This window comes from Motacilla alba, chromosome 2 (assembly GCF_015832195.1).
Source record: "Motacilla alba alba isolate MOTALB_02 chromosome 2, Motacilla_alba_V1.0_pri, whole genome shotgun sequence".
Taxonomy (NCBI): Eukaryota; Metazoa; Chordata; class Aves; order Passeriformes; family Motacillidae; genus Motacilla; species Motacilla alba.
In genome coordinates this window covers 99,882,865-99,909,402 of record NC_052017.1, presented here as the reverse complement: position 1 = coordinate 99,909,402, position 26,538 = coordinate 99,882,865, and the positions used below count along the sequence as shown (strand labels likewise).

Here is a 26,538-nt window from a genome sequence, read left to right as displayed (position 1 = left end):
TTCAAGTCAATTTCTGGTTTTGCTCCTGAGTGATAATCAATAAACTGAAGCTAATGCAAAACAGAATCAAGGTTTGGTGGTCAGCCGTTACCTCTGGCTGTCGAGGTCTGGGCATGCTATGAAAAGGCACCATGCCCACCCAAGAAGATTGAAGGGGAGAGCAAATATTTTCACTTGTTCTCTCCAGCAACCTTTGTGGTTGACTTTGAAGCAATCAGATAATATCCATAGGTAAATACATAAGAATAGAGGACCCCCTCAGTTCTTTAATGCAGCAGGGAAACCTCAACTGCTCAGCACAAAGAGAAATAATTAGTTTGCATGATGACTTTTTCTCATCCATTTCTTTAATTGTTAATGTGGCCAGAAAGGTTTTCTTTTCAGGTGGTTTTCTAATGTAATTCATTCATGCCATCTGTCAGCACCTTCTATTACTTTTAAATGGCAGGGCAAGCTCTCAGCACATCAAGGTGCACAATGTTGGTGCCACCTTTGTTTTGGTTACCCCTGGAGGAGATGGGAGCATGCCAGCCACACAATTCAGCAGGTTACAGTGACAGCGGGTAAATAGCTTGCAATTATGTAATGCACACCTGACAGCCCTACTTGGTGGTGCTTTGCTAGTTTTCAGCCACTCTGCAGCAATATATTTCACGGGTATTTTTACTGGCAGCATGATAATTTAAGTCTGGCAAAAAAAAAAAAAAAGAAGCGGACACAAGGCTGAATTAACTGAACCATTAACTACGTAATGTTAAGAAAAAAATCTTCATTGGGCACTAAAGACAAAAAAAAAGGCACAATGAAATCATGTATGTGGGGTCTGGGGAAAATTTAAGAACACGTTTAACCCGTTTAAACCAAAAGTCTATCCTTGATACTGGGAGGATTCATGAATAAAACTCATTTAGTAGGAAAAAGCTTCTAATCAGCTCATCAGTCAGTAAAGGTAGCATAAGAAAAGCAGTGCAAATACATAGGGTAAAGAAAAAGTTATCATCCTTTTGTGGTTTCTATTCAAAAAATCTTACAAGAAGCTTCTAAGGCAAGAAAAACAGACATGGAAAGGTATAAAAACTCAGGTTTACCAAAGCCAGACCCATATAATAAGGTTCTTAAGCAGTCTAGACAATTGCTGTCAGTTTTTGTTTCTATTTCAGCTTTACTAAAGTAACTGATATTTTACATGGGAAACAAATTAAAACAAGGATTAAAATTATAAAATAAAAGTGGCTACAGAAGTGATCTGAGTAATGCTGGAAATACTTTCCAGCTTTAGAAAGATCACCAGCAGAGTTCCTCAAGGGCAGGTCTTGGCATGGGCACTACTGTTTTTTTCAGTTGACTTGGCAATTAAAATACAAGTGATAATGAAGCCTGCTAATAACACAGATCAGGGAGCGGCACTTAATACGAGGGAAAATCAGTCTCCCAGAACTGCATGATTCTGAGGACTGAAAGAACAGGAATTCTACTACAATTAGTGATACCAAAAATGATTCAGTCCAACAAAACCAGCTGCTGTAAACATGGCTGAGTGACTATAAACAACAGTGTTTGCTCTATCAGCAGACCAAATAAAACCAGTATGACACTGCTATACTGGAAGAGAGTGTGTAATAAAACACTACTTCACTGGCACAGGAATTATATCAATCACTGGTACAACCACATCCAGACAGGAGTGTACCTGTCAATTCAATTGCCCTCCTTCAATCCAAAGTAAGGCAGATAATTAGTAGAAGACCTAGAGTTCAAATTCTTTAGTCAAACAAAAGACAGAGAAAATGCCAGGTGTTTTTAAACATGTAAGAGGCAGGAGAGTAAAGCCAAGAGTGAATAGAGAACAAAAGCTATTTATGCTAAAGAAATAGTGTTTTTTGCACTGCAATAAAAAGGAACGCATTGGCTATGAAGGAATTTTCATTGGAATTTAACAGGGTTTTACCCTTGAGTGATATAAGGCCTGGAAAAACATTCTTAAGGAATGCAAGAGAAGGGCAAACAAAAGTTTGATTTCTAAGTGGAGTTTGGTGTGTTTGTGTGAAGACCATATACTCTGCCTCAGCATGCAAGCAGAACACATTCATGAATCAGAAGGTCTCTCAAGAAACCAGCAGATCTAATTTATTCAGATATACCTGAGAGTGGACAAAGGTGGGCTGTCCCTAACTACATGTTATGTGCAGTGCTGATGTGTAAGCTCACATATAACAGATGACAGACTTTAGGGAACACATGTGGACAGCTAAATGGGAGAGCAGGAGTTTTTCTTTCCTTTTTTTTCTTTTTATTTTTTGGCAATAAGATGGGCTGATGTTTTACCACAGAAAAAGTCTCTCTCTAAGTGTAGTAGGTTATGATGGCTCTGTTTATAGTACCTTTGTTTGCAGTAGTTCCTGGCACTTCATGCATTTTTCATAGCTGTTTCTTGTTAATACACGCTGTATTCCTTGGAGTGCCAACAAAAAGGGCACTCAGTTGTTACCAGCCTTCTCTCACTATTTTACTGACAAAACAAGTAGCAAGAACAGCAGCTTTCGGACAGTCCTACAGGACTGCAACTTTTTCATGGTGAAAGAAACATGACAACTTAACTGTGTCACAAAAGAACAGATGCAAATATAATTTTCAGCCTGGTCACTGAGCCACAAAGCTTTGCAAAACCAGATTTCCTTACCTGTGGGCACAAAACCACAAACAGTCCTGTGCATATCCTTTAATACATATTAACCCTGTTTCCAAGAGCAAAACCAGATATAATGCAGAAGTAAATGCTGATCTGCATACATGTTTATTGTTTTGCACGTAAAAAAATGGTATTTTCAGAAGCAAGAATCCAAAAAATGGATACAGCAGTATAGGAGGCATGCTGACCCTGTAGACAGTTTATGATGAGGCACTCTTAGCAAGCAGATCTGAGGATGCATTACGCCCTCTATATAAATCCTTCCCTATCAAAGCTTTGTTCCTTCTTCCTGCCAAATCAATAAATGGTCTCTGCTCCACTTAGCGACTGCTCTCGTGCACTCACTTTCATGTTCTCTCTCTCAACTTCACTATAAATGTCCCCTTTTCCTCCACACACATCTGGCCTCAGACTATACACTTTCCATGTCATCACAGCAGGGCAAAATTCTTCCCTCCTTTCACAGGCTGCAGCCTTCACCAGAAAAAGGGTAACAGCCAGCAAGTCTACCATCAGTTACCCAGGATCAACACAGATTGCATCAGACACATGATTCAGTAATTTCTAAAATTAAGGGGATTCTTTTTTCACTGCTGAGCTATGTTTGGTTTATATATAAATTCAGTTTAAGGTTCTGCAGATACAATATCAAAGCAACATGTTTACAAAAAGCCGTTCTAATCAGCCCACGCTAGCATACAAAATTCTTAGATGAGTACAGCTACAAAGAAAAAAAAGATTAAAAAAAAAAAAACCACAACAATTTCTAGCAAAGAGTCAGCTTCCCAGTGGGGACAAGGCTAAGGAATCCCAAGAGTATTGCAGCCATAGCTGCAAGTTTATCTCATTTCAGTATTTCACAGTTGTCCAGATAAACACGTTCCATTTTTCAAAAACAGACTCAGAGCACATAAGTGTTTAAAAATTCTGCAGGTTTTCTCCTTTCCTGAGATCACTGAAACAAATCCACCTTTAAGTTCTGCCTTAAAAATGTTTGTATTGAAATAAATAATAATTAAAAAAAAACAAAACCAGAAATAAGAAGGCAAAGTTAAGTTGCTATTTTGAAATATTAATAAAGAATCTTTATAATACAACATACAAATGAAGTGAAACAGAATGCCCCAGAAACAAGCAAGTCTTTTCCCTCTGAACAAAAAAAAAGTAAATGTCAATATATTAGTTTCCAAATTTTAAAAATTTCTTTAAGAAATTAACTTTCAGGCATGTACAGCTTTTTATTAAGTATAAATTAATACAGTAATATATTACAAAACACAGAACAGACACACTTGTGTGAATCCTTTACATTGGTATATGACAACACCGTGTAATTTTTTTACATGTCCTGAAAGAAGAAATTTAAAGACCTAATTGCCTGCACTCATTCAAGGTCACAGCCCAGTGAGACTGAAATTACTAAAATAATATTCCCAAGAAAAATCAAATTTCCTGAAAAATACAAAAATGCAGTTAATTTACAAGAAGTATCTCTATGCATTTTATGCATTATGACATTGTTTGTCCTTTTAAAGGTGTTAGAAAGCATAAGGAAGAGCATATTTCACCTAAAGTAAAAAAAAAAAAAAAATTCAGAAACATCAGGCACAACTGAGAAGACGCTTCCTGGGTAAATGAACCACTGAACACCATTACTGGCTGACTCGGGATGCCTGACCATGGATTTAATGAATCAGAGCCGCTGACTCATAAAATGAGAATGTATTTTATGCTGGCTGAGTGCCTAATTCAGAGCTCACTGCATCCTTGGGTTCACTGTGAAATACAGTTAAGATGGAAGGACAAGACACCACCACTGCCCTAAGAGGCAAACCATAACTCAACAGCGGCCATGCACAAGTGGTGACAGAGGAAGCAGGAGCTGATGGAGCCAGGATCCCTTTGCTGAGAGTGTGGCAGGGGTTGTAATGCCCCTGACATCCAGCACAACCCCAGGACTGGCAGGAAGGCAGCTTCTCTGTGCTGCACACTCGAATGCCCAAAGACCCCAGGGTTCCCGAGCCAGGGGAAGCTCTCTGCTCCAGGACAGCAAACTCCCATCTCTGCTGAGCTGATATCCAGGCACATCACCTCCAGAAGTGCTCAGCCTCAGGCACAAAGTCCCTGTGTCAGCTGAGGGACCACCATTCTTGCTGGTGACAGCCCCACAGCCATCCCACTACATACAATGATGGGTCCATGTCCCAGGGACCGCATGCAGACCAATGTGGGAAGTACAAGGTGGCCTGAGTCAGGCAGTTGCTCTACTTTGCTCTTTAAAGTCAGCCCTCCCGGAGCAACTCACACCACTAGTTTGGCCAAATTTTGAGAAGCCAGTCCTAGACTGCCACAGCTGTATCTTCCATTCTCTCTCTACCATTCACCATGGAGACAATCCCAAGCCAAGGGAAGGGAGAGGAAGAAGGATGGCAGCAGGACTGCAGACAATGAAGCACCTCAAAGACCTCTGTGAACCACAGAGCCCAAAGAAGAACACAAAATGGAGAGAAAAGTAAGGACAGAGAATAACTTCTAGGGGGAAACAAAAAATGCACAGTAATTTGTTTGGGTGGGGATTTTGTTCTTTCTTTTTTTTTTTTTAATGCAAGCCAGAATCAGTGATTCCTAAAGTAGGCGAGTCTGTACCTTGGCCGAGTTGCAACAGGTAGTATTTACCACAGATCTTTCCAAAATTTCACTCATCTCTGGAAATAGCACATCAAGTCACACTAGAGGCAGATATTCACAAAACTAGATCACTATCTCCACAGTAACACACTTCACCCCTTGAAATCCCAAGCCCAAAATACCAAATTCCATTCTGGAATGCATATTCTTCACCACTCCCTCTTTTCAGCACTACCTTATATTTGTAACTGTTGGTGTCTCTTCTTGTATGCCAGTCACCTTCCCAAAGGTGCTCTGAAAGACTGATGCAATAATCTTTGACTCTTCTCTGAATTTCTAGTTCTGTTAGATGTAATCTTTAATTCTCTATTTCTGTATCACTTAATTCAGTTTTCTATGGAAATTCTGTCACCTCCTTCCCTGTAATTTCTAAAAGCCACACATTCTTGCTGGCCACCACAGCTAGCATATTTTCTACTGACAGAGTTATTTGATGTTTTTATTATCACTCTGCCAGCTGGCCTAGTTGGATATCTTCTTCAGTTTCCTATCCTGCTTCCAAACATCATTAATCTCATTGAACTCATCTACTCACTTCCCTATTTCTCAAATGAGACAGTGATTTCTTTGCCCTTTATTATGGAAACCTCCTACCCATCTCCCACTCTACTAAACATCTTCCTTATTCTCTGCACTCTCAGCCCTCATACTCCATTTGCCCGCTCTCCTGGTCTTTGCTTAACTGCTCTTATTTACCTGCCTCCAAATACTTCATAAACTGGGGCTTAAAATGACCTGAAATACCAAATTCCCCTACAATCTCATTATTATATAATTATTGTCCTCATTAATTGCTCTTTCCTGTGACATTCAGCAGGCCAGTAAATTACACTCAATTAGTATTTCTTCAATTGTGATTCCATTTACTTCCAATAAAGGTTACTGTTTTTCTGGAGTCACACCAATGCAATCCCTATAAACCATGACTTTTCCAGAAAAATGACAAGCTCAGAAGCAGACCAGCTCCCATATGAGGACATGTGGGTTCTAAAAAGGAAAGTGTATTGGGTTTGCATAGCCAGGTTTTGGTAGCAGGGGAGCTACAGGTTGCTCCTGTGAGAAGTTGCAAGAAGCCTTCACCATGTCCAGCAGAGCCAATCCCTGGTGGCTCTAAAGACAGACATGCTGCTGGCCAAGGCTGGGCCAATCATAAATAGTGGTAACACCTCTATGATAATAGACTTAAGAAGAAAGAAACTAAAAAGTTGTTGTGCTATTGTGGCCAGAGAAGAGCGGAGTGAGAACAACTCTGCAGGTACCAAGGTCAGCAAAGAAGGAAGGAGAGGAGCTGCTCCAGACTCTAGAGCTGAGATTCCCCTGCAGCTTGTGATGATGATCACAGTGAAGCATCTCTGCCCCTGCAGCCTTTTGATATCCACAGGGATGCAGAGATCCACCTGCAGCCCATGGAGACCCACAGGGGTGGAGAGATACACCCACAGCCCATGGAGGAGCCTGCACCTATGGATGGATGCCTGGGAAGAGGCTGTGACCCCATGGCAGACCTGTGGAGAGAGCAGCCCTGCTTCCAGGCTGGAGCAGCCTGTCCTTGGAGGACTGCACCCCATGGAAGAGTGACCCACACTGCAGCAGTTTGAGTGGTACTGGTGCCTGTGGTAGGGACTCGCATTGCAGCAGTTCACACAGAGCTGTTGCTCATGAGATAGAGCCAGGCCAGAGAAGTTCATGGAGAACTGTCTCCCCTGGGAAGGACCCCATGGTGCAGCAGGGGAATGACCCCCCTCCCTGAGCAGCAGAAGAAGCCACGGGTGATAAAGCGAGCATGACCCCTATTCCCCACCTCCCTGCACCATTGGTGGCAGGATGCAAAAGAAAGCAGGGGTGGGCAGAAGTTGTTTTTAAGGGTTTATTTTACTTCTTTCTGTCCTATTCTGATTTTGTTAGTAATAAATTCATTTCATAACCTAAGTTGAGCCTGTTTTGCCCTTGATGGTATTTGATGAGTGATCTCTCCCAGTCCTTATCTTAACCCATGAACCCTGTGTTAAATTTTCTCTCCTCTGTCCAGCTGTGGAGGGGAGTGAGAGAGCAGCTTTTCATGGCTGCCTGGCATACAGCCAGTATCAACCCACTACAGTCGTCTTTGCTGGAAAATGTGGGCAGTATTTTACTGTGGGCTAGGGAAATCTGTTTATCTCTTGCTAGAAGAGTTTAAATTCACCCACCAGCTACTTTATATATACTTTCAAATGCCTCCTTTGTGTGTTCACATACCCTCCTAGTTACATAAAAAAGAAATCCATTCCCACCTCTATGCCTGAATTTTTTAATATTCTGCTGTCTCAGTCTTGTTCCAGGGATAGGATTGTCATACTTTTTCACCTGGAAGGATAATTCAGGGTAAAACTCCTCCATCTACTAATTCTAGTACTGGTGGAATCGTTAATTTACACTTCTGTTGCAGATTTGTAGCATTTACCACAAAAGCAAATCAGATCACTTCATGCAGTAACACTAAATACATCTACACTCTCATGTTTTTGTCAGCTGATTTACTTCACTACACATTAAGGAATTCAGTAATGCCATGAAGACAACATAATCAGCAAGATAATCCATTACTACTGCACAGAAGATAAAACCAGATTTCCCTCTGCAAAATTTTACGCTTTGTAAAAGAACCATTATCCCATCCAATAAACTGGGCAGTTTAACTGGTGATGTCTACACAGACGCCATTGAAACCAACAAACAAAGAAAACAAAAACCTTTTGAAATCTTTCAACAGACAAAGTCATTCACAAGTTGCTAAAAGAGAGATCTTCAGAAAGAAACACACATGAATCCACAGGTATGTTTTTTAGCAAACACTGGAAGTCTGGGCAGATACTTTGCCTGATGACACTGAGCATTGGCAAAAATGCCATGTGGTTATTTGCTGCTACACTGTCTTTGACCCACAACCCAGCAGATGTTTTCAGCACTACTGGTTGTGTTCTGAACCATGCAAACCATTTGCACAGCTTTCTGGATTTGACCATGGTAAATTTAACTCACTCACTGAACGTTTTTATTCTCTTTATGATTTTTCTTAGCTTGTTTCATCTCATAGCTCTTTCACAGGATCTTTGGATTTTCTAGTACATCCTTTCACAGAGACCTTTTGAATGCTAAATGCTTCCATTTTTACTCCCTAGGAAGCCAGCAAAAACTGTGATCATGGTGTTCAGTCTTATCCATGTGTCTTACACAGGTACCTAATGAAATCAAACTGCTACCATTGTACCATGATTCATATTCACACCTAATTCATATAGTTAAGTTTTTTCAGATTATTTTTCTTTTGGTCATACACCAAATTTCAGATTTGTCAGTGCACTGAAAGTAACTGCTTTCAATTTAACAAAACCCCATCATATATCTAAGAAATGTACTTGGGTCTAAGTCTGATTTTTCCCCCTTTCCCAGTTAAATACTGGGAAAGGATTCTGATTTTTCTTACAGGATCATAATCTAAATTATTACTATATAACAGTTTAATATTACTACTTTCAGCAATTCTGACTCAAAAAAACCATCATGTCACATCTTTGCTATAATTATTTTTAAATATAAGATATTTCAGGTAGCACTACCCATTCTATATTTGACTAACATTATTTCCAAAATAAGACAACAGATGATTACTGTGGGATGCTGACCACTCAAAATTCACAAGAAATCAATGCAAGGTACAAAGATTCAAATACTACAAGGTCATTTGTGTCAGAAATAGTGAGGCCAGCAGGACCAGGGTAGCGACTGTCTCCCTGTACGGGGCACTGGTGAGGTCACACCTTGAATCCTGTGTTCAGTTTTTGGCCCCTCACTACAAGAAGGACATTGAGGTACTGGAGCATGTCCAGAGAAGGACAGTGGAGCTGGTGAAGGGTTTGGAGAACAAGTCTTACAAGTTGCAGCTGAGGGAGCTGGGGTTATTCAGCCTGAAGAAAAGGACACTGAGGAGACCTTACTTCTCTCTACATCTACCTCAAAGGACATTGTGGCAAAATGGGCCTCAGTCCCCTTTCCCAGGTAACAAGTGACAGGACAACAGGAAATGGTCTCAAGTCACACAAGGGTAAGTTTAGCTTGGATATCGGGAAAAATTTCTTCAGTGAAAAGGTTGGCAAAGTGGTAAAGTCACCATCCCTGGGGGTAATTTAAAGGCATATAGATGTGGTGCTCAGGGACATGGTTTAGTGGGGGCAGTGCCAGGTCAACAACTGGATTTATAAAAGGTCTATTCCAACCTAAATTATTCTATTCTATCCTACTCTATATTGCCTCTACCTTATTAGTTATGACCTCTTAGAGGCAATCTAAACATATAATGAGCTAATTATACCATAACATAAAACTGACAGGAAGCCAGGCTGAACTGCCACGAAGTATGCAATCTTTTCATAGTTTCCTTTTGCAAGAAAAGTGCAAAGGACAATATTAAATGAGGAGGCAATTTGTTTGTGGTTTTTTCTTCAGAACACTCAACATCCATAAGGGACGTGAATCTGGTTTTCAGACAGCAGCAATTAAAAGAAAAAAAAAAAAAAAGAAAAAAAAAAAAAAGCAAAAAACACTAGCAGCAAAGGCTACTTTGACAGTCTAAGGAATCTTTTTTCCATGTTCATGAGAAGAGACAATTATGTTACTGCTTGTGGCAGGAGCCTTTGAAAAGCAATGTTTTCTGCCAGGATTTTGATAAAAACCAGCATGAAACAAGTAACTTTATTGTGCTAACAACAGTTCTGTGAACAAGAGCAAGAGTATCTTCACCTACAGTTTTGATTAACCACTTCAGGAAAGACATTTTCCTTCCTTTGTGCCCAAACTTTCTTAATGTCTCCTTCTCCCCCATTTGTGCACACCCATGACACCATTAATTTATTGCCATCATTTGTGGTCTTACACTAACCAGATGCCTTCTGCTGACTTTGAGATTGAATCTCAGATTATTTCTTATATTAAGTGTAAGGAACAATCTAATCAGATACAAACATACCTCAGTATTGAAGAGAATGACAAGCTGATTATTAGTTATCTGAAGTTACAACAGCAGTTTCTTTCTAATCGGGTATTACATCTTCCTCTGATTTACTCAGCTTTGTGAAGATGGTGTGTTATATGTTACCTAATTAATGGAATTCAGACACTGGCATTTTACTGGCATTAATCTTCTGGCACTGGCAGCATTGTTCTTGGACAATTTCCTTGGGAATCATTATGGTGTATTAAAAAAAAAAAATTAAAAATATGTATCTGCATCATGCCTGAAAGAATCGGCTGACCTGAAAAGAGAGGTTTTAAAATCAATCAAACAAACAAATCCTAGCTGTCAACATCAACATGCCAAAAAATACAACTGTATCAATTACTGTAAAAATTTTTACAAATACATTTATTACTGAGCCTATTTAATATTCACTACCTGAAGGAAAAAAGAAAATAGTGTATGCTTACCTTGACTTACCTTTTACCTTACCTTGCTACTTTTTACAGTAATATGAATTTTAAAAATGCTATTCCTTAGCATGCTCATCCTCCCCCACCTCTGTAATGTTTGATTCAGTCCTTATGCACAGACATGGGATGCAAACAGGAAACTTGCTGAATCTGATTTGCAAAAAAGATGGGTACCTCCAAGCAAGCATGATTCAGTAAATTACCTGGAGTCTGACAATTGTGACAGTCAGGCCCATCTTCCCTAGTTTTTGGGTTTTATTTCATTTCTCACATACTAGGAGAGATACACCTACTCCTTGCTAGAATATCAGAAAAATGTGAACATTTTGGTTACACAATCTTTATGAAACTCTAAATCTAAAGTTACCAGTATCTTTAAAACAATTTTTAAAATACACACTATTTTGATATTTCCCTACAGATATAAATTTACTTTTTCAATGTCTTATATTAGAAAAGAAGATAATCTCACAGTAAAACACCAGTTTGAGAAACAGATGACATAGTACGTAATTTATTTGCAGTACTGCATGGCAGAGTGGTGTTAATCTTTCAAAGAAAGGAAAAGGCAAGGGATACAGACAGTGAAAAATGCAAATTTGAAAGAAGACTGTATGCAAATGCTACAGGAAGACTTGACTCTTTTTCCCACAACTACAACAGCATAAAGAGTCCTCAGAAAAGTCATCCAGGCAACCACAAGTACACCAACTATTGCTCTCCATGTTTTAATCACCTGGCACCCAAGGGCACACCTGTGCAGAACAAGAGAAGAAAACAGTAGCTGCATGTAACTTTTGGAACCAATAACTTGCCTGATCAAATGCTACATGCCACAAACAGTTCAACTTTTCATATAGGTGAACTGTAACTCCTCCCATGCTTCCTGTAGAATGAAAGAGGCTAGGGAAGGGAATTTTCAATGTACAGTGGGTTGACCCTCTGAAAGCAGCACAGTTAACTGAATACTACAGTCAAAGAAATAAATAATAAATCTTTCAGTTTTCAGGGGGGAAAAAAAAATTGAGACAATTCTGCTGGATTTATAGAACCCAGCACAACAGATTCTTTGAATGATCAGCACAAAGTGTTTCATATGGCCAAAACACAAGCTAGTTTTTCAAATACTTGTTTCAAAATTGCAACCCAACAGTAAAATAACTACTGCTAAAAGTAATTTGTCAGTTCTACAGGAGATGGAGGTCATGTAGGAGAAAAGAATGCAATAAAGAAACATGCAGAGCTGATTTTTTCCTGTGGTTTTAAAACAAATTAGCTGTCAAACTAATGCAGAATAACAAGAAATACTGACTAATTAAAAATATTCAAGTATGTGAACATGATTGCTGGGAAAATAATGCCAATAATTTACTGGCTAGTTAGCTCCTTATAACCGCCAGCTTTGGACAGTTCTTGAAGTTGGGAATAAACTTTGTAGGTCTTGTATTAATTCATCATTCCATTCATTGCAAATCAGTGACTGATACTGGTGCCAATGTCACAGAATAACATTCATTAATAATCAGCACATTCAGATGAGAAACACAAGTTCAACTTTTCTGAGCTTTTGGCTGCATTTCGTATGCACTCAAACACAGCAAATCAAACATGCCCTACAGATACAGGCTGTAATTAATCTATTTTAACATCAAGAATGGAAATCTGCACTTTCATGAGATTTGAGGTACCAGTGAGTTTACAGAAAGACTGAAGAAACAACTCCTTCCAGCAGGACTTCCAAGATCTGCTGCTACACAATTTAGGATCAAAACTCAAAAGCCACAACTAGAACACCTTGAAGAACATACTGAGGCATCTAATTTCATGTGAGGAGAGAGAGTTTAGGATTTACTACAAAGACTTAATGTTTAGGTTCTTAAATGAAAAATGAGGAAGAAAAATTCCTACAAGTTCTGCCTGGGTAGCAATGCTGACTAATCACATATAAGATCCAAACATCAATTTATTTTTACTTGTGAACCTTTGATCGCAGTTTGAAAGTTCAGGGTTGTGTTTTAGAGTGGCTTTTTGTTTGGTTTTTCTCTTTCAAGGAACAATGAAAATCTTAAATGGCTGCTTTCTTTTGTTACACTCAAACAAGGTCAAAAAGTTCCCTATCCAGTGTCCCTTGAGACGATCAACATAAGCCCCTGGGCTGTATCAAGTGCAGCATAGCCAAGGGAAGGGATTACTTCCTTTCTTCAGCTATCATTAAACCACATGCAATTTTGACCCCTCTCAGGAAATGAGATATGTTGATAAATTTCAAAAAATTCAGGGGAGGGTCCCAAAGACAGTGGAGGCTGAGTGACCCAGGCTCATTCAGCTCCAAGACAAATCAGTTTTGTGGTCACTTCACAGCAGTCTCCTGACCTAAGGGGAGGTTATAGAAAAGACAGCACCAGGCTCTTTACAAAGGTGCCTACTGAGATACAATGGATAAAAATGAAAGTTGGGGGGATATAAGAGATGAAGAAAAATAAATGAAATTAAATCCTAATGGTTGTGAGATTAACTAAGCACAGGAATAGGCTGTAGACCTCTTGTTCTCAGAGATTTTCAACACCAGATAGGAAAAAGCCCTGAGCAATCACAGTTAAATTCAGGGTTGCATTGAGCTGGAGATTGGAGAGAAGATCTCCTGAGGTGCCTCCCAGCCTGGGATGCTGTGAGGAGGGAAACAAGAGAAACTGACCAATGCTCCTCCTGTAATCACCCCAGAATCCTGGGGCAGGGGTTGGCAGGGGTGGGGCCAACCTCAAAAGAAGGCACAAGAAACCCAAAGCAAACAACTGTGGAATTACTCGCCCTGCAGAAGAACCTTATTCTTTCTCCACAAAATACAGGCTCATTCCAGTCACTTGGCTAGTTCATTCTTTAAGCTGTTGTCTTTCTTTTAAACAATCACTATATTCTCATTTCTGAGTGTTTCAAGGACAACTAACACACATTAATTATGCAGGCAGGATACTCTGGTAATGGGACATCCTTGTTCCTTCCAGTTTGCAATTTTGTGTAGCACTGGAACAATCTTACTGCTATTCCATTCCAAGAGCAACAGGAAACGGTGAACTCCACAGGGGGAAGAAACAAACGGAACTCCCCCAAATACAGTAACAGTAAATACAGGCAGGAAATAATCTGATACTCTTGTTCTGCAATTCTAGCAACTCCAACTGCTTCATCCTCTGGGGCACACTAATGACCACTTGGACCTTCTGCCATTTCCTTAGTGTTGCCAGTATGGCTCACCCAGCAGCCAAGTTGTAGGAAACAAGATTTTTGGTATTGCCTCTTTTTCTGTTTTAACTTGGACTTTTCTAAAGGGAGGGGTGAACTTAAATCATAAGGTCAACCCTGATTTCTAGCCTCCAAACAGCACAGTGGGATCATCTTGTACCCTTCAGTCTGTCTGCATGCTATAATAAAAATGTAGGCAATCAGGAGAGGCTTATTGAGGCTGCCAAAAGTTGACAATTGTGGAACAATAAACGTCAAGGATCTTTTTTCAAACACACATGAGTATGTTTACTTATGTTTTCAGCAAATTAACAAGAAAAATATTTGTCGAGATCTTCAAGCAACTGTGAAGCTTTACATGCAAATGGCAATGAAAAGCTGCAAGAAACAGGCCATGTTTACATACACCAACAGCATCATGATGGCATTCATTCACTCAGTTCAATAAAAACAAATGGCTAACAAGTAAAACACTACAGCCTTAGAGAACACGTGACAACAAAGTCTATATACAGGTTAATAATAATAAGTGTAGTGAAAACCATGAACTATAGAGATTCCAGTTGAAATGTATTTTCACTAATAGACACAGTGTCACACTGGTTTGTTGGGGGGTGTTGCCCAATTATACTTTGAAATTATAGAAGAAAGTCATAAACTTGATTATCTTTACCAGATGATTTAAGAACATAGCAAGAAACTTTGTTTAAAGCAAATTTTTTAAAAGCTGGTTATTGATTTCCTTTCAATTTTGAGAAAATAAGCTATGGAAGTGGTGGGTTTTGTTTACTTAGCACTATATTGCAAATACACACACCCCACATTTAGCTAACAAACAAGATGATTTGGGTCATACTTCACAGATCTTTACAGTTATTTGACAGTTAAATGTCTAGACAATAAAGGAGGAGGAGAAGGACGAAGGAGAAGAACCAAGTGGACTGCACAGCTTTTCTAGCTGATGATACAGTTATCACAACAGAATTTCTTTGGCCAACAACAAGGTTGTAGAACCTGAAGAAAACAATTTTATTATTTAGCCTTCAGAAAAGGCACAAATATTTCTCTATGACTTTCTATAGAGAAATATAAAATTACTGCCCTCAAAGAAAATGTTGATGGTGTCAATGACTCATGCAAAACCAAAGAAAATAATTACAATTCTGTGCTTGCAACTGAAAGAGCCCTTCAAAATACATGCACCAGAAAGTCTGGTCTCTGACAAAGTTTTGAAGGGTTGAAACATGTAGTTTTTACCTTGTTGTTTTGTAGAAGTGTATTTAAGTATGTAACTGTGTCAAAAAACCACAGTGTTATTAAGGAATGTAATAGGGCAGGGTTTTTAATTCTAAGCATGGAGAGAAGGAGCAATGAATTGAAACATGTTTTTGAATACTGCTTTGACAGTATTTGACAATATCGTCACAGATGACAACATGATCTAATGTTTATTTATGGTTGTAAAAGTTTTCTACATACATCAGGATTTGTGGAGACAAGTTTCCCTCACTTTTCTTTGGCTTATGAAATAATCTATTCTTAGTGACCAGGAAACTGTGATTCTAAAAGGTGTTTTAAAAAGCCACAAATATAACTAGGAAAGAAAAGCACAACAAAAACAGATGTAGCCTCTATGCAATCATTTTGCATGTTCCAGACATCTCCCAATATATGAGAATGTAATAAAATAAAATTCAGAATAAGTGTCACTGTACTTGTTTGCTAGATTTCCCTGACAAGCAAATCAGCATCATCAGAGATGCTTAATGGTGTAATCAACATCACCCTTCACAGCTGGAGATTTACCAATTTGGATAAAGGACTACTATCAAACTGAAAAAGTGGGGGGGTTACACTGGCTACCCAGCATGTTTCACTGACCATTCCTTTCTGAGCCTTTGCCACCTACATCTGCACTTAAAAAAAAAGCTAAACTAAAAATAATGTATACATGCAACCTGGTATACATGACTGCTAGCAAAAGGAGTTTAGTAGCACAACTAGAAAAAAGACAGCACTTGTTTACAATCTCTAACCACACTGTGTTTGGCATGCTTCAGCACAACAGGAGTCCAGAACACACCACCTTAACTGTTCAGGAAACCTTTTCCAGTCGCCTATGCAACTTCTGATCAAGGGACAGAACTGATCCCCACTTGAATACCCCTTAGTACTTCAGCTTTAACTTATGGTTCTGTCAAGATATATTAACTAATTAGTGCCTTGGAAACAGTAGACAGACTCTGTAATGTCTGGAGTCCCAGGCTTTAGAACATTTTGCCCAAAAGGGAGTGATTAGTGTATCACTCACAAACACACTGTCACTTTAAGTTTTACTTTTATAAAACACCTTCCAAACTAAAGACTGCCTGAATGAATTCAGAGAAGAGCTACATTGTGCTGTCTATACAAGCTGTAAAGGTACCCTGTCCTGAAACTCCCTTTTTATGGAGAAGGCAGAATCACATCATCCTTATCCCTTTCTCTTCGGAACTGGACAATTGATAGGAAACTCAGAGTTGTTAATTTCTACAGTTAATCTTAATGGTTGATTTTATAGTTGCAAATGTTATTCTAAAGTGTTAGAGTAAATAGAACACTACACTGTTGTTGATTTAAGTGATTATACATACTTTCTCCCATCCAAAGCATTATTTACTAAGGCAACAAACTCAAAATTCATTTAAAAGTACTTCTTTTTATTCATGGTGGAATTCACCCGTGGAACTCATTGCCACAGGATATTATCAAAGCTAACACTGCAGCTCAGAATTAATGATGTAAAAGAAATTAAAATACATAATAGCAACCTTAATGTGACATTCAGGTTTTACAACTGCCTACTTCATATAGGAAATAGACAGGTAAGACCCTCAGGAAAAGAGAAGTGCATTAATACAACCACATCCTGAACACAATGCATCAAAGGATATACTTCGAACAAACACATCAAAATAGCTGATTTATCTGACAAAATAACTCCCAGTATACCAGTTTCTCTCAGTAAAAGAATGAGAAGGCTCCCTCACTCATTCTGAAAACTTCTCATCTACACACTACCAGCTTCTGACCTGCTTAGTCCCACAGACCTGTCAAGGCAACAGAATGAAGATCTGTGATCATCACTAAAGTAATGCTACAGAAAACTTTTACCCTAAAAACCAAATCTGGATTGATTTAGTTACAAATATTGATCAACCTGCTGCAGTACAGGGAAAAAAATGATACAGCCTCTTGCTAGCAAATCATACTTAGAATATCTTTAGAACTACCTAAAGATACTGGAAAGGCTAGTACAATCTACTGACTACACAGACTTTTTCACTAATTAGAACTTGCTGACTTCATTCATTACAAGGGAAACTAAACAGTCTGTTTTTCAGAGTGATACAGTCTAACACATGAAAGTAGTGACTGATGTTCCTCAAGCGAAACATTATCAAAAAAAGCAAAAAAGCAAAAATAGACACCACAGCTTCACAATGGCTATCATTCCAAAGTGAAAAGACTGTAGAAAAGAAAATGTGGAGTGCAAACACTCAGAGTTACACAGTTGTAGAAAAGACTTTACTGTTCTGAAGGAGGACATAATTTGGTGTCCCTTTCAGCTACAATCCTTTGGATGATACTTCCTTCCAAGAGTCCTTTTAGCAAACCAGCCACTCTGAAGTTGTTTGTCTTTTGCCGGCATTTGCAACTCTGCTACTTCAACAAAAATGTTGGTAAAGACGTAACATTAAATTATTTTTATGTTTAAGTGGTTAAAACTGTTGAACTCTGTCTCCCTGCCTATTGTATATCAGCTGTTGTTTCCTGCAGTTTTGGACTTTTAGCAAATACCTGAAATGAAAAAGCACCATAGCTACACACATACAGGTACAATAATAGTATCATTCTCTTCCCTGATCTGCATCCAAAACATCTACCAAAAAATGAGTTATCACCAAATACACACAGGTCTGTCATTTTATGTTTTGAATTGACTGCTCTGATAAAAAAAAGAAAAAAAAAAGAAAATAAAAAAAACAAACAAACAAACAAAATAGTTCAGTTTTCTACCTGCAATTTCGAAGACGGGGAATGTCATGCATGACATGATTTGCAAGAGCTCCCCAGTTCTGACAGTCACCAGGCAAACTGTCCCATTTCTTCAAGTAACTCTCACCAGTCAGCTGTCTCCCACTGATTTCCATTCCCATGTCCAACATTATCTGTGGAACAAGTTACCCACCAGGTAAACCCTAACCCTTGCAAACTTATAGGTTCTGGTTTTAGCTCATCTTACTAATTAAGTGGATTCAAACCACTTAATTACAGAATGGTTAGGATAAATAAGTAGAGAAGGTAAGAACCTATGGAGACAAGTTTTAATCCTGTTTTTTGTGTACTTCATCTTTAAGTGGTTTTTCAGCCTGAGCACTAGGGAAGAAGCAAAGGCAACCCAAGACGGCTGGTACACAAGAGAGAGGGAGCACTGCACTTGTAGCAGACTGCTGCCTCCCCACTCTTCCAAAAACTCTTTCCTCTGGATTTTAATTGACCCTAGGTGGAAGCCACAGAGATTGCAATGTCATTTTGTGCACAAGAACATCTAACCCCGTGCCTACAAGCCTGGAAAATGTTGCTCTTGCAAGGCTGTGTATATTTTGCTCCCATTTGACACCTTTCACATGCTCCCATTGAACAAGGCAAAACTTCCTGTAATCAAAGAAGCCAGGTAAAATAAATTAAATCATTTGAATGGGGAAGGAAAGCTTCCATTTTAGCTGGTTTAGGATCTCTTCTGCAAACTAACATCCAAGTTAACTTTTTTTCAGCATGCTACCCACTAATGGTTCCTAGACTTTTTGTTGCTGTGACTAATACTTTTACGAGTGTTCTGGGACAAGAGAGTTTTAGAACGTAATGGGAAATCTATGTGAATTTTTATTAGGCTGGTCCATATCATTCTCTTGGTACATCATAATAAATATTCCCCAATGTCGCCATTATGATAAGAAACCCCCACCAGTCTCATCTTTGCCTTCTTTTCAGTAATTGACAAATTTTAGAGCATAAAAAGCTTGATTTTTCCCCATCTACAGGAAGTTTATTTCAGCTTTAAAAATATGTCAAAGTTTTTTGATTTGTATGTTTACACTGTCACATGCAATGCAGCTACACAAACTGCCCTCTAGTCTTGCATCAGAACAGTCTTGCATCATCACCACGACATCACCTGCAGAGACAGGCACATAAAAAAATCAGTCACCTGAAAACTGAAACAAAATATCATACTCTATGATCATCTCTTGAACAGCCACCTCCAGTGAAATCAATGACAGGCACAAAATAAACAATAATCCAAGCACAGCATGGTTCGCTGCCTCCACAGGCTTGCCTCAGTATTACGGCTGTCCAATTTATTCTCTCTATAGCAAATGCAAGTAGCAGTAATTCAGAGCAGCAAAACACATAGGGAGGTATTGGATTCTGAAATACACTTCAAACATGCAATTTAAGAAGCATTTTAATACCTGGTAATGTAGTAATTCAGGTATTTCCCCTTCAAAATTTTCATCAATGTTTGTTAATTTGGGGATAAAAGATCACCCAAGCCTGGAATTGACCTTTTCCTTCTGAGGCAGAACACAGACCTCACTCCCACTAAGGTACTTCCAGCAGGTGAATATATGTATTTTTGAAAATACTGTAATGATTTAAGAAATGTTCCCTGTAACATATTGTTCATATCCTGAAGAGATGCTAATTCTGATTCATTCAGTATCAGTCTCATGAGTACTGATTGCTGAAAGGAGAAATAAAAGAAATAAAATGAAGAAAAATAATTCCTGCTATTTACCAGGAGTTCAAGCATTTGGCTCAAAGACAATTGTGAAAATTTCCAAATGATATCTGAACTCTGTTACCAAAAAAAATTCTGAAGTACTTTATTTTTACCTATCATTGCTTTCAAAACACTGATACCTGCACTCAACCCTGCAGAAAACTCTAGACTTTCTAGAAGCTTCTACAACTCTTAGTTCATCTGGGTCAAAATTCAAGAGTTCAGAAAGCAAGTGTAACTTCTGGGAAGCACTTGGCTCAGGCAACTACCTCACTGAAGCCCATTTGCTGATAACACACAATCCAACAGCATCAGTCAAAACCCAGAGAAAGTCAGCCTCTGAAAAAATTTTCTAAGCATTTTTTTCCCCAGCACCCCATTTGAAAATAACCATCTTTTGCTTAAGAGAAAACTAATGAATTGTGTGTGAACAAAAACAATTAGAAGCAGTATAATTAAAAACTATTATTAAGTAAGCCAGCTTTGTGGTTCAAGTCTCTATAAACCAAAGAAAGCAATTACCAAAAGATTGCTCTGATGCCTTACTTCCACATGAAAAATCACTTCTTGCATTTTTCAAGTACATATGAGTAACAAAAGAAGACGGGTTCACACCAAGGCTCAAGCTTTAAAAGACAAAATACAAAGAGCCCACTTTGCACCACCAGTGCCAAAATCTCCCTCTCCTCTATTTTGTTACTTGTTTTTTCAGCATTGTACTACTACAGTAGAGAAAAAAATAACACATTGTAGTAATCACACTGAAAAAAAAATCCAATAAAGTACCCAACTCTCTCAGTCTTATTACCAAACACACTACTTTATTTGCAATAAATTTCACATTACTCTAAGTTACTATCCAAACTCTAGGATCACACTGGACTGCACATAAAATTTTTATCATGAAAATAAAATGACAGGATCAACCTTGAAGTCAGAAGCCTACAATAAGCTTTTCAATCTCCAAAAATTTTCATTTTGTGCATGTTAAGTTTCCGGTCTTCATCAGACACTCAAGACCCATCATTCTTGAGCTTTAAATGGAGGCTTACCTGCACATGATTAGATTTCAGTGCTACAGATCTGATCTTAAAAATTCTTACAAGGAATTGTGTTTTGTCAGATATGTGGTACTGATCAGTGCCTGGAAAGTATTTCATCCCAGCAAACTGATATTTTTTCATAAATGCAAACTAGCATTAGTATTTATTTTAAAAGTATGTAAACTTAAGGTATTTAAGGTATTAAGACTTAAAGCATTAACCATTTTAACAGTATTTAAAGGATCCCTTTTCAGGGGATTTAAAGAATCCCTTTTCAGTATTTAAAGAATCCCTTTTCAGCTTAGCAGATGTGTTATTTTTAATGAGCTTGCCACAGCTGACACCGCCTTCCACATACCTGGTCAGGGCTCTCCAACCTCATTACTTTCTAGTCTTAGAAACAAAAAACCAAATTATACCATGATAAGAAACTGTAGTAATTGGGCATTTTAAAATCACACACAATGGATTCTGAACCAAAAGAACCACTCTGCATTTCCACCCTTTTGGCAGGGCCAGACACATTCAGTGCCCAGACAGGGGCAGGAGACACAAGAGCATCAGTCTCGTAGTGAGTCCTTGCGGCAGCTTTTCAGCTGCGGATGTAACCTCACCGTAAGTCATACTAAAAACCATCACTCTAAAAAGCCTTTTCCAGAAGCCCATGAAACACTTCCTTGATGCTTTGGAAAGGAAGAGAGCACTGGCTCAGTGATGGCTCAGGGATAACTCAGGTGCAGACACAAGGTAAGTGTGAGAGTGAAGCAGGCTGAACTGTGTTTCACCCTAGTGAGGGCTCTGCTACGAGTTTATAAAAGTGAAAAAAATAACACCTGCAGACACAGCCAACTAAGGTAAGAGAAAAGCAGTTTGTCCACTTACTAATTCCTCTCTCAAATCCAACTGAACAAGATCGCTAAGTCCAAACCCAAAAGTTCCACAGTGGGATTTCTTTTTCATACTGAAGATGGGAAGTGGCTCTTTCAGGTTTTATATTTCGATTAATCCTCAGATGAGTAAGATTTATGAGCATAAGCAATTCATGACAACATCAGTTCTCATCTGTGGAAGTATTACTGCAATGCGAAAGTACTTCTGCATTACTAAATATCAGGAATATGGACAGCAAAACCATTTTATCCAAACTTGTTTTGATACAGAAAGAGTGTGACTGAGCACTTGACAGAATAATTTTAATTATTCTATTTTAATAGCACAGCAACCTATTATATTATTAGAATAATACTAAAAAAAAATTCACCTAAATGCCACTTCTTTTCTAGAATCCTTTCTTTGCCCCACATGTTTTTCCAGTAAATTCATCCTCATACTTCAAAGATCCTTCATAAATTTAAAGAAAATATGGGGCCCGGCTGATTCCAGACAGGGAGTTAGATCTATGACTAACACTGGCATTGAAAGACCTGCCTGACACCCACACCCCTGGGCTTTGAGGGCATCCCACCACCTGCCCCATGCATTGTCACCCAGTTCCTGCGCACACAGCGTTCCTGCACACCAGCCACCAAGGCACAGACGCCTGGTTGCACAGGGACAGCCTCAAAGCCCCCCATCTGCTGCCATGGATCAGCAGAACTGTGCCCTTCCCAGCACCGGTGCTGGCCACCCAAGCCTAGGGCTGCACACCTGCGGGGAGGCCGCGGGCTCTAGAAGGAGCAGAAAGCGGGTGCAGATGCTGGTGATGGTTTGAAAAGCTGCCTCCATCTCATCCCTCATACAACCGAGCTAACAGCACCCACCACACGGCCTCAGGCAAAGCGACGGGGAAAAGGTGCATTTTCACTGCCAGGCCGCGAAATCAGGAGGGCTGCACACCGCGAGGCACCAGGGAGCGCCCTGGGTCCCGCATGCCTCCAGCGGGGCTGAGGATGGGATGCGCGTCCTCCTTCCCGGAGGAGAAGTCGGAGGGAGGAGAGGGCACCTGGAACCAGAGTGTCGGGCAGGGAGCCCGGGAGCACCCGGGCAGGGTGGAGGGAGAGATGCGGAAATAGAGAGGCGCTGGCCGGGCCACCACGGGGTTAGTCAAGGGCAAAGCCCCGGAAAGGATGCGTGTTTCGGGGGCCGCTGGGCAGCGCGGTCCTGGAAGGACGGCGGAGCCGCACGGAGAGTGGGAGTCGCTCCCGGCAGCCGCGGCGTTCGGCGCCCGCTCTGTGGGCGGGAAGGGGCTAGCGACGGCCGGGACCAGCCCGGGAGCCCCGCGGCTGCCGCGCAAGGTACGGCCGGCACCGCTCCGCCGCCCGCGGAGGATGCGCGACGCGGGGCTGACCATCGATGGGTTTCTCTCCGTGCCGTGCCATTCCCGGTCCCCCTTCCCCATCTCCCGCCCCAAAGCCCTCCACCGTCCCGGCGGGCACCAGCCCCGGCCGAGCTGCCCTCCGCAACCGCGGCTTTCGAGGCCAGCCCGCAGTCCTGCGACCTAACGGGCAATCGGGACTTCTGCAGAGTTTTTTCAAATTGTGCGGAGGGCACGGATTAATAGTAACATATTCACCCATGGCTGGACACCGCAGTTCTCCATCCAAAAATAATTAGTTTCTTGGATGTTCGCCTGCTAAGTAACGCGATTTAATAGACTGAAATTTCTCTCTCACAAAGTGAGGAAAATCTACCTCCTGAAAACCTCTGTAAATTTGAGAACTGCTCCTTCTGAAAGACACTCACTCTTCCCTTTTTAAAGTACTCCCGAAACCCTAACACGGCGGCTGAACCAGCCTGCCTGCAGGGCAAACCCTGAATCCTCCTTTCTCCCACGCCTTGCCGAGGATGAGGGATAACGCGGGACGCGGAAAGCAGCGGCAGCTGTTCCGAGCGAAAAGCCGCGGAGCCCCGCACGCCGGTGCCGCCGCCGCGAGCACCGCACCACACGTGGGAGCCCCGCACCCCCGGGTGCACACCAACGGCGACAAAAATTAATAACAACAACAAAAGTATAAGAAATTAGGGGCGAGTTACGAAGTTTAAAGTTTCTTGGAGAAATAGCGCAACGGGGAAGATGCCACGAGGAAGGAGAGCGGAGCATCCCCCAAGCCGCCGGCCCCGGCCGGCAGCGACGGCGATCCCACGGCCCCGGGACGCGCACCCGCCCGGGAACCCACAGGGGGAAGGAGGGACGGAGGGACGTACCGGCAGTCAAGCACACGGGCAGGAGCAGCCGGAAGGTGAGCCCGCACACCACCTCGCTGGCCATCGCGGCGGGCGGGGGTCGCGGCCGGCCGGCCGGAGAGCCGTCCCTCTCTGCGCACCACCGCCGCTCCTAGGGCCGCCGGTGAGCGGAGCCGCCGCGGCGGCGGAGCATCGCCCGTCCCCTCCTCGCCTCAGCCGCGCCGCCTCACGCCTCCCGCCGCATCCCGGCGGCAGCCCAGGCAAGCAGCGCCGCGCCGCACCCCCGGCCCGGAGCACGCACACGCCCGCCCCTTCGGGGCTCCCCCCAGCGCCCTCCCCCGCTCGCCCGGAGCGCGGAGCGGCCGCCCCGACGGCGCGGGCCCAGCCGGCGGCACCCACGGAGCGCCCCGCGCCGCGCCAGGGAATTGCCCCCGACCCGCCCCGCCCCGCGCCTCCTCCACCCCCGCCCCTGCCTGCGGGGACCGTCCTGCCACCGCGCCGGCTCCCGTTCTGCGCTGAAAACTTCGCCGGTTTTCCCTAACGCTTCTTTTCGTGTTGGTTTGCCGGGAGGGGTGCTAACAATTTTTTTTCTTCACTTGTTTTTTCGTTTATATTTTTTGTTGTTAACGGGTTTTTTCCTTGATTGAGGAGCGGTTTTCTCTAATCTGTTCACTTTCCGCCCCTCCTCCTTCTCCCCCCCTTCCCCCTCCCCTTCCAGCAGCACATTTAGGTCCACAAGAAAATTGTCGCCTGGAAAAAAAATAGATCTCCGGTGGCTGGAATGTATTTGACTTTTCTGGAAAGCTTTTTACCCTTTAAAATACGGTGCTGGTTAGAAAATGCTGTGGGTTTAAAGGGACAGCTTCAAGGCCCAGCTGGTGTGTCCCTCTGCATGTACTGAATGAACCTCACAGGCGGGGTTGAAATAGCCATGCTATGAAATGGAAAGTTATTAATGATGTTATCAATACAAGTAAAAATGTGTTTCATTTTTGGCAATGTATTGCAATCTCTCACACTTAAATGAGGGAAGTTTAGATTGAACATCCTCTTCCTGGGGGCAGTGCTTTGGGTAACTTCATTTGGGGGTAGGAGAAAGCAGGAGCAGTGACCCTGTGGTCCTTGACATAATTTCTCAGCCCTTCCTCCTGGTGAAGGACCTCATCCAGTCTCACTTCAAATGTAAAGAGTCCTAGATTTTGCTCTTGAAGTCTTGTTTGAATGTTTGTTTTGGGGTTTTTTTTTCCCCTCTTATAATTAATTAAGCATATTTTGCTTTCTCGTGCTCTCTAAAAGAAAGTATTATTCATATCCTTGCAGAGAAAAATTATTGCAAACATGAACACAACTCACAGGAAAATACAAAGGGTCTTTTAAAGAAAAAAATTAAAACTGCATTTGGGGGGTTCAGATGACAAGTGTTGAGCCATGCAGACATCTGACTTTTGTTTTATGAATAACAGCATTTGGATATTTGAATATTATGTAACATGCAAACAGAATCTGATACAAGTATATTTGTGAAGTAAAGAAATCTAGACTTACATATATGAAAATGCTCAGGAAAGCTAAGTAAAAACAGCTACAGAGAGTAATTCCATGTGCCTAATGAGTCTGATAAAAGGAACCCTATCACTAGAGCTTTAGCCTCCTCTGAGGAGGTACAGTCAGCTCACAGGCAGTGTGTGGAGTTAAAATGTAACCTCTGTCTGTCTAAACAGGGATTGTAACAAGGCCCCATCCTAGCAGGATGAATGTGACACCTCGGTGTCAGGGCACAGCCTGTGGAAGTTGCCCCCTCCCTCCTCACATTCAGGCCGAGCATGGCTCACCCACACACCTTGACCATGAACCAAGCCTGGATATGTGATTCTCAATCTTTTGGCACAGGTTTCTGGGCACATCAGTCTTTGTGAATACGCCTAGGGATGGTGGCTGTAGGTGGCAGAACACTAGGAGCAGCAAGTACTTAGTCTGTTAAAGTGTCTGACCAGCCTGTGTTAAAGTCAATCCCAGCATTGTTTTAAGACCACAGGATCCATCTTAAAAATTCTAAGTTTCCAAGGAAGCTCTCCTTGCCTCAGAGGCTACAAAGCAGCAGTTAACAGTAGTCTCTGTGTGTAGGATATATGCACAGTGAAACATTCTGTGCACTTTGGCAACACATTTTCAGATACTGATTGGGTTTGGGGGTTTTTGTTTTGTTTTGTTGGTTTTGGTTTGGTTTTGAGTTTTTCAAATTAACTAAAGCCAGGATGGAGTATTTATTATCTTTAGAGTAGAGTTACCAAATTCTTTACTTCAGAAAGCATTGGTTTTATGCTAGTGTTTGGGAATTAATTAGCCAGTTTTCAATACTTTCCATTCACACTCTATGAAAAGAGGAGTTTAAATAAATGTATTGTGTGGCTCCTTACCTTTTACCAGACTGTTCATCTACGGCAAAATCTATGCAGCTGCAGTGC

At 41.1% G+C, this 26,538-nt stretch overlaps 1 protein-coding gene across 3 annotated transcripts in view; it reads right to left on the bottom strand.

Annotated features, from left to right (window-relative positions):
* The window catches only part of PIEZO2 (piezo type mechanosensitive ion channel component 2), a 289,028-nt gene extending 264,576 nt beyond the window's left edge, over positions 1-24,452 (bottom strand). For all 3 annotated transcript variants that reach the window (XM_038127336.1, XM_038127333.1, XM_038127335.1), the window contains exon 1: positions 24,095-24,452. In XM_038127336.1, the coding sequence (XP_037983264.1) occupies positions 24,095-24,158 (64 nt within the window). In that variant the 5' untranslated portion in view covers positions 24,159-24,452. The remainder of the gene's footprint in view (positions 1-24,094) is intronic.
* Between the last annotated feature and the right edge of the window lie 2,086 nt (positions 24,453-26,538).